The following is a 9,591-nucleotide window of genomic DNA, read 5'->3' as shown; positions in this document are numbered from 1 at the left end:
TTTTATTTCGAAATAAAAAAAAATGTGCAATGAAATACCGTTTAATGTTTAAGAGGACAATACAAGAAATACCATAAGATTTTGTATATATGTACGTCCAATAATAAAATTAAGTACATAATAAATTATATAAATGTAGAGGTACAGGACCGTTAATATTGTATATATATTACAATTAATACAAAACTTATAGTTTATGTACTACACAAATCGCTATGAATACGTAACTGATTGATATAATACTATTTTTATAACATTAAATTAGCAAATGAGCGTGCAGTTCACACGACATTAAGTACCCATTGCCGCTCGTGAACGTCTGTAACCAACTCCGTATAGAACGAGACTTCCTGAGACCGATCACAGGCGCTTTGCCACTCCTGAGGATGGTAGCCTCATATATAAATTAGCCGGAAGCAACACCCTTCCACCGATAGGTACTATCTTGCGCTAGAAATAGGTGCCTGTGCGTGTAACATTCAAGTCTTAGAATTCCATGTCCCATCCCGAGGTCTCGTCGGGTGGCTGCTTGTCCTTCGGGTACTTCTCAAAGTTGGAGAGGTCGAGGTCGTTCATCACGGTCTGCACCAGCGGCGCCTTCAGCTTGCCCTCCCGCAGGCCCTCCCAATCAAATCCAAGGAACCATCTGTTGAACGTAAACGTTTCCATTATTCAATCCCTATTTCAAAGTTCGAGCTTAATATTTTGTAGATTACGCTGAGGGTAGGTAGGTATGAGTTAGTTACCATAGTTTTATGAATACTTTTACAATAAAAGGAAGAATAATTAAAAGATAAGTAAGAAAATGGTCGTTTAATTTTTTCCACCTTCTAATTACTGGTAATTACAAAAGATATATATTACGTATTAATTAGCTGTGGCCCAAAGTGGTAAAGAATGCTAGCTCTAGGTAGCGTATTGTTAAAACACATTTTGGAATTATGAATCTGTTTGTATCTATAAAATCTAAGATACAACGAACAACCAATGGTTCGTTGTATTTGTTAGATTTGTCGATACTAGATAGATAGACCTGTTAGATTTATAGATAATACTAATACCGATATAAGTATTTCATTAAAATACAAGGAAGACTGGTAATTGTTGTATCGTAGGAATATTGCACATGGGTTCAAGCGCATGCCAAAGGCCGTAATATATCTGCGACACGCCGCAGCGAGTGCGGTATTGATTAGAATCGTGGCGTACAACGTAGGTTCTACCAACGACTATAAATTTACTGTGGTTACGATTTATTCTAATTTTGCAATAAATTATAATTTTAATAACATCTACACGTGTACGCAGGTACATAGTAGTACATACGTATAGAAAATCATAGTCCCTGATCTTTTACATTTAACTAAAATAACCTTGCATTGCTTGCCTTGCATTTATTTGTCTAAAACACAAAATAAGTTAGAGTATGTACACATGCATAGTATAATCACAATTTTTTTTTGTACCACATTTTTATAAATAAAATTGCATACAGTCGACCTGACGATAAGTGGCCGTTGCTGCCTAGGGACACCGGTTAGGGACAGATAAGAGGACTTATGAGCTTCTCGGATAAGTTGTCTCCCTTACCCCACATTTCAAACCGGGACACAGCAGCGCAGTATACTGCTGTTATTAAGTACAAAAGGTGTATACTGTATAGTCCGCGCCAAGCTTCTAGTCCGCTCTGAAGTAGTTGCGCGCAGGGGTAGTCAGAGAGCCAATGCCGTTGAATACAACTACAAGCATATACTCCGTAGCAACAATAAGGGCACACTGACGCAGTTATGTACCCGTGGGCGAGAGCGGCGGCGGGCGGGTGCCAGAGCTGGCTTCGTCTCCAGATATCTACAGTTTGCTGTTGCGACGCGACTCACTTCTATATTCAGAGCGGACTAGAAGTTTGGCGCGGACTCTACCCTGAAACTTACTTATGGTTTTTGATATCAGCTATCCCGTTCTTGAGGTATCCGAGGCGCTCAGCGGGCGCGGGGCGGCACAGCTTGCGGATGAGCAGCTGCGCGGACTTGGAGACGCGCGGGTGGAAGGTGACGGCGTCGATGCCGCGCAGGATCAGCGTGTACGTCTTCATGTGGTCGCCGCCCGGCGCGCGGAACGGCGGCTTGCCCACCAGCAGCTCGTGCGTCAACACGCCGAGGGTCCAGTAGTCCGCCGCGCGGTCATGGCCCTGACACACGCGATCATCAAATTCAAATTTAAATCTCATTTATTCAAAATTGATTCATATAGAATACTTTTTGAAAGTCAACAAACTACCACCGCTTCGGAAGGTGTTTCGCTATGGAGAAGAAGCGGCATCATCATCAATACTACGACGGTATAAAGTATAGCACGAGTCTACCCCAGTACGAAGAGTATGCACATTGCACGATCTACGCCGCCTTTATGTGACTCTATAGTCATATTTGAAGTTCAAAGGGAGCGCGATAGTTAATTTCGTTGTGTTGTATGAATGTCGTAATTATGCTGAACCTTTTACATTTCACAGCTAGTTTTCTTGCTCAACTGTTTATAAATAGTTTTTTAGTGTGGGAGCAATAGACATAGTCTACATTATTTATTTATTAGCTATACTGAGTCACCGACCTATGTCATCATCGCTAAATGAAAATTTGTAAGCCATAGTCGTAATCGTAATACTAATTTTCGAATGCGCACTTATCATTGAACCATCTTCCAATATGATTTTTGTTATTTATACGTATAACATTTGTAAGTTAACATGAATGTAATATAAATAACAATTCAATGTGATGTCAGATGTGGTGATAATCAAAAAGTAGACAACCTTGTTAAGTAATCAAGAAGAGCCAAAAAATCTTCTCGTATTTAGTCAAACAGATTTTATGTAATTCCGTGCACAATTATTACCTATTAGTTTCGTTGATACCCTTGGGTAGGTTATATCTATATATAACATACTTATATCTATTTATTAAACAAATAATAATTCTAATTGTGTTAAAAATACAGATATAGAGAATATTCATGTTAATAAATTAGTTACGAATCATAAAGAAAAATATTGAATTATTACCTTATTAACAACTATTTCAGGTGCAACGTACTCAGGAGTACCCGCAAAAGTCCACGTTTTACCGTTAGGGGGCAGCAGCTTAGCAAATCCAAAGTCAACCTGAACAGAAAAAAGAATTGGATGAGACATAATTACAGAGACTAGCCGGCATTTTATTTCGCCCTAACTCGGATACACCACTGCACTATGAGAGAATGTATTATAATACATACATACCTAACTTCTTTCTCAAAAGAAATAAAAAGATTTCTCGTCTTAATTATTGAATACCGCGCACAGAATGTCGTGTTCTTGTCGTTTTTGCACAACACAATTGGATATATTGTTATTATTGATACACTGTACGATACACTACAACATTTTAATTAAATTTCGCAAAGAGAGAGATCACCTTGTGATGCCTGTGATGCAAGAGATGTGAGAGAAAGAGAGCGGTCATGCTCCGATAGTCTTATTTCAGAACTTATCTTGAAAAATGTTTCAAAAACTTCGTTAGCGTGATTCAGACTACTTGTGACCATCGCATAACACTTGCGGAAGTCGGCACAGGTAAAATAAATTCTATGAACATTCACCAATTTTATGTATCCATGCTTGTCTAGCATCAAGTTCTCAGGTTTGAGATCTCTATAGATAATGTCCTTGGAGTGTAGATACTGGAAGGCCTCCACGACACAGGCAGCCATGAACCGGGCGACGTTCTCTGGGAAGTAACGTTTCTTCTGCAGAATGGTCCACACGTCGCCGCCGAGCACTGGCTCCATCAAGAAGTATATGTACTTGTTGTCTTTAAACGTACGATAAAGCCTGAAATTGTAAAATTAAATGTTACTTTTCATCAGTTATACCTACTCATTTTGCCATCTAGCGTTTAAATTGAACTTTGCTATATTTATCATGTGGTATAATACAATAATGTGGATTGTAATTCAAAATTCTCGCGCCTTATTCCCGATATTTTTATTGCAATATTTAATAAAAAAGTAATGTAATTTTAATAATTAATTACCTGCAAATAAATCTGCTATGACAGGCCATCATGATATTCTTCTCGTTGAATGCGTGTTCCTGCTGCTGTTGTTCCACCATGTCTATTTTCTTTAGGCATTTTAGAGCAAATGTGAGCGATGGATTGCGTTTGTACTGCATCAGTTCTACGCGGCCAAATCCACCCACACCCATAGTTCCCACAAATTCAAGATCTTTGAGTTCCACGAAATCGAACTCTACAACAAATAAGTAGTTATCAAAAACATGTATAAGCAACAACAACAAAAAATGCAAATTTGGAATTTTGTAAAAATGTAATCTTCGCCGGGGCTCACATACTCACCACTTTTAACTTCTGACGCTTTTCTTTGCTGTGAGAGGCGTGGAACTGCGTGTCTTATGTTTCTTAATTCTTCTAAGTTGCCCAGGAATTCAGTAAATGGACTGTATTAGAAACGTAATACGATAAAAACCATAATTTACTTTTTGTAAGTACCTAATATAAAAAATATATTCTTTTTTTTCTATTAAGAATCATCTGTTAAGCTAGGGTGCCCTAGACAAAAACTCGGTAAACTTACAACTCCTATCACTTTGCATCAGGAATTAAAAACATGATTAGGTAGCAAAGTAATACTAACGCGCGTTCGAGTGTGAGACACTCTACACCCGGTGGTAGCGCTGTGACGGTGGCGAGGCGGCGGTCCTCGTGCAGCAGCGCCTGCTCGCCGAAGTACTCGCCGCGGCGCAGCGTCGCCACGCGCCGCTCCACGCCGTCATCCTCCCGCTTGGTCACCACCACGGCGCCGCCGCGGATAATGTAGAACTTATCTGCCCGATCCCCTTGCCGCACGACTGGCGTACCCGCCGAAAAGAATTCCTGTCCGCGATTAATATACAAATTTTAATTACAATGACGTATAAAGGGTTCAAGCACCCGGGCAGATATTGAATTTTGATGCCCTGCAAGAATAATTCAACTTAAACAAAATTGTTTCCATGTAATACACAGTTTTGCTTGGGGCAATTAAATTTGCCAACCTTAAAAATTAAATTTATCAGCTTAAATTTACCGCCCGAAACTATTTTGGCGAAAAAGAACATCTTCTTGTAGGCAATGCAAATTATATACCTTAATATGAAAAAGCTGAAAATTCTAAGATCTTTTCACGCCAAAAATCATAATATCTATGAGTTGTTCCTTAAATATTTAAATTGTAGTACTTATTACTAGTATGTACTTATTACCTAGTATCAATTTAAGACATTGGTTTTCAGAAAAATAAAATTAGACCATATTTTGGATAAACGTACCCTCTTGAGGAATTCCGAAATTTGAGCTAGTTCGATCTCATGAATTCCTTGGAGCAAAGAAACAGATGAGAGGAAACGTATATTGTCCTCTTGTTCCTGTCTGCCGCTGCGCACCATGATCTTTTGGAACACCCTTCGTTCTAATGTCCACACCTTAGCTTCTGTTATACCTTAACATGAGTGGTAAGAAACTGATTAGTTGCTTCCTTACTATGCTTACAAATAAAGACACGTTGCTTTTGATTCAATGGAATTGATACAAATGTAATGATGATCAATTATCAAATTATTTCTTACATCTTATTGAAGCAAAACGTTTCGCTTTGTATAGAATGGCTAATTCGCCAAAAGCTTCTCCAGGACCAAAGTTTTTTACGACTTGTCCTCCCTTTAGCACTTCAAATTGTCCGTGAGCAGACACGAACAAGTGGCTGCCGCTCTCGCCTTCGCGAATCATCAGGCTTCCCGCTGGGTACTCCTGTGAATTCATAGCTTCTACCACCGCGCTGAGCCGCTCCTCATCCATCAAGTTTCTTAAGAAGTCGTTGGCCATGATAGCTTTTTTTATGAGTTCCACTGTCCTATATAGACAAAATTACATCATAAGTAAAAAATACATCATAAGTTGATAGATCTCGGCCTCTCGATCGAGGGGTCCGAGGCTCAAATCCCAGGCACGCACCTCTGATTTTTCAAAATTACGTGCGAATTAGAAATTAATTATCACTTGCTTAAACGGTGAAGGAAAACATTGTGAGGAAACCTGCATATCTGAGAGTTTTAATAGAAAAAAAATAATCTCAAAGGTGTGTGAAGTCTACCAATACGCAATTTGCCAGCGCGGTGGCCTAATCCTTCTCATTCTGAGAGGAGACCCGTGCCCACCAGTGGGCCAATAATGGGTTGATGATGAAGTTGATAGATATGCTGGGTTTTGTGGTTAAGGTCATGAACGCCTAGGGTAAAATAAGGTTTTTACATATTTTTTTCCAGCAGCTTTAGATTTACTTCGGAGTTTATGTAAAGGAGAATGCCCATTCTTGGTACTGATTTTTCTCATGCGTCAAAATGAAAGTAATATTAAAATTCTTTTTTGATTTTTTTACATAATTTGTCGATCAGAATAGTTTCTTTGAACAGGGGATTCCATTTAAGATAAAATAAGACGAAATGTTGATTGTTGTTCTTAAAAATTAAAATGGCGGAATTTTATACTCGGAATTCAATAAGATCTATTAGTGTTTTGTCTAATGATTTTTCTCATGCATCAAAATGAAAGTAATATTAAAATTAGTTTTAGATTTTTTTACATAGTTTGTGGATCAGAATAGTTTCTTTGAACAAGGGGGTTCCATTTAAGATAAAATAAGACGAAATGTTGACTGTTGTTCTTAAAAATTAAAATGGCGGTATTTTATTTTCGGAATTCATTATTTTAGGTTTTTAGGATTATTTTAGGTTTTTTACCTACTACCTTTAAAAGTAAATGGAATATGTCAATCGAACTACATTATAGGTACCTACTATCAGTTAAAACCGACCATCAATCTATCGTCGGATATTTTCGATTTTGAGGTTATGTAACATTTCGGTAAATAACTTCAGAACCCGGGTGCTGATCTAAAAAATTATTATTGGTGGTAGTATTTGGTTAATTATACATCGTCCACAACAAGTTTCAATTTGATGCAACTCTGGACGGCGGTCCATACTTTCATGGGCATTGTCCTTTATCAATATCCTTGTACTTTTTAATAAATATAGGTACATATATACCCACTTTACATATGCGTACTTTAAAAAATTCTAGATTGTAGGGATAGTATCTATATCATGATGCTTTATTGTGATATACCGTTCTAGTAGGTATAACAATAAGTTACCTACTTATTGTTATACCTACTAGAACGGTAACGCCGCCTACGCCTTATCACTAAGTATTACAAACTTGTCGAATACCTACTTACTGTGGAATAAGTGCTTTAAAAGGCCTACTTAGCGAATTTAACGACAACACAATTTAAAAATACTTACCCTTCATCTTTCGCGAATTTTTCATACTGTAAATCTGCATATGAACGCACCGTGTCATGAGGTGCGTGCGGCGCGATCACCCCCCGTTTGCGTCTCTCGCGCTTTTCAGGGTTGTTAGCTATTATCTCCGAAATCGTTTTCGTTCCAGCACTACTTTCACGTTCATCTAAAGTCTCACTATCTGAATCTTTCATCTGGTTATTACTACTGCTCGATTTTTCACTCTGTACGCTCATATAACTTGACTTCTTGCTGGACACACCCGGTTCGGCCGATATGGTAAGGCTTTTTTTAAATTGAGGACCATTGCTATTTGTAAGTAAGCCATTACTTGGTGAAATATCGACAGTCGGCTCTGGTATTTTCTGAAATTTCCATGTAAAAAAAATTGAATTTTGTATAACCTATTCTTAGTAAAATAAATACATTAAGTGCTGATACTGTATTTAAATGTGTATTTTTTCCTTTTATTACAAAATTTTAATGCGTTTTTACATAGCATCGAAGACGGAAGTAGTAAGTACGTACCTAATCTATTTTCGTATATTAATTATCTTGCAATCAGTTAATTACTTGCTTACTTAACATCATGTAAGTATGAAACGTCCGTATTTTAATTAATTTAATATCTTTTCCATCTATATAATCTGAGTAAGCATTTATCGCAAGAAAATAAAGTAGGTATTATCCATGTTATCAATAATTAGCAACTTTGATTTTAAACGAAAATATGTGCGAAAAGCTGAAACCAACCTATCTACCTAGGTCGTTTTCAGGAACCAGATAAATTATCATGACTAATTGTTAAGATATTGAAAATTGATTTGTCCGTTACTGCGTTATTTTATAAATTCTCAAGATTGTAATTATAAATTAATGGTTAGGTAAGTGCTGTAAAGTATGACTAATCCATATTTGCGTATAACATTATAATATTATTAGGTATGCGTATATTTATAGACGGTAGGAACTTTCGTATTATGATTCCGGGGGCACCACCATCGCACCTATTTTAATCTAATAACTGCTATGCTCTGGTTTAAGAAGTGACTGTCATTCCATTTTACACTTCAGGGATAACAAGGGATGCGTGACAGTTTTCAAAGTCGGACACCAATCCTATCTGGGATTGATTACCGGTGCCCATGGGCGACACTGCCCAATAATAGATAAATGGACTATTTGCTGCTGGTATATAATTAAATGGATAGCTTTAAGATTTGTGTAATTAGTAAGTATCTCTACTATGTATCTACCACAATAGATTTCAAAAGGTCTTTCTTACGTTGCAAATAACTACAAAACCCCAGTACGCAATATTTCAATAAAGTACGTCTAAGCCGGTGTTTAACAAAAGATTATGAATACAATCAAGAATGCAACTAGCGTCAAGAATTTGTGAAATGTAAATTAGCCCATACAACCACCTAACAAAATATTGACAGTTAACAAAATTATATCATTTATACCTACATTTTGGTGGAAACATATTTAACTATACAATGTTCCTAATTATAATTTTAACATAAGTAACTGTCAATTAAGCATCTGGAATAAATAAAAATAACAACCTTTGGGGACTTATTTTAAGTAGAAGTAGGTACCTATTCGGTTTTCAGTTAAACATTTCTGACAAATGACGAATCATAAACGACACTTTTAAAGTACTTACGAAGATTGTTTCGCGTCGCTGTGTGTTTTTGGTTTCTTCGTTGTTACTATTAGTGAGATTGAAGCCGCCCTTGGCGGACCACCTGAACGGCGGACACAGCACCATGTTTATTTTGTTTCTGCTAGTTGTTTAATCCAAGCAACAGTGCATTGTAAAATCCGGTGTGGATTACACGCACCACGAAACAACACTGCTCGATCGGCGCACGAGCACCCCTTATCATTCGCAAGATTATCTTACCATTCCGATTGTTTTAATTATTCTATTCAATAGATGATTACTATTTATCAACAAAGAACCTTGCAATCTTATCGGCACAAATAATATTATCATTCTCACCCAATCACTACGATTCATAACATTAACCTATGTGAGTACAGTATGTCGCCGAGACGAATGAACCTTTTTCCTAATTGTAACGCGTCATTAATCGATGTTTTACACTCGGTTCCGCTCGCCATTGTTCACTGAGTTTTTACGGGTAAGTATCTGAAAATGTATAGGCAAATTAAAGGTATATAAA

General features: G+C 37.2%; 1 protein-coding gene across 1 annotated transcript; it reads right to left on the bottom strand.

Moving 5' to 3' along the window:
• Positions 1 to 205: 205 nt before the first annotated feature.
• Positions 206 to 9,475, bottom strand: LOC140753364 (cGMP-dependent protein kinase 1). Its single transcript, XM_073087921.1, has 11 exons — positions 9,069 to 9,475; positions 7,397 to 7,761; positions 5,660 to 5,943; positions 5,363 to 5,532; positions 4,690 to 4,928; positions 4,392 to 4,492; positions 4,068 to 4,284; positions 3,634 to 3,865; positions 3,059 to 3,157; positions 1,932 to 2,188; positions 206 to 646 (listed from the first exon to the last, which is right to left on the bottom strand). Exons 1-11 carry the CDS (start codon positions 9,171 to 9,173, stop codon positions 487 to 489), a joined length of 2,229 nt encoding a protein of 742 aa, XP_072944022.1. The 5' UTR covers positions 9,174 to 9,475; the 3' UTR covers positions 206 to 486.
• Positions 9,476 to 9,591: the final 116 nt, after the last annotated feature.

Source organism: Epargyreus clarus, unplaced genomic scaffold (assembly GCF_041222505.1).
Source record: "Epargyreus clarus isolate Ecla_fem2 unplaced genomic scaffold, WU_Ecla_fem_2.2 ptg000026l, whole genome shotgun sequence".
Classification (NCBI taxonomy): domain Eukaryota; kingdom Metazoa; phylum Arthropoda; class Insecta; order Lepidoptera; family Hesperiidae; genus Epargyreus; species Epargyreus clarus.
This window is presented reverse-complemented; position numbering and strand designations above follow the sequence as displayed.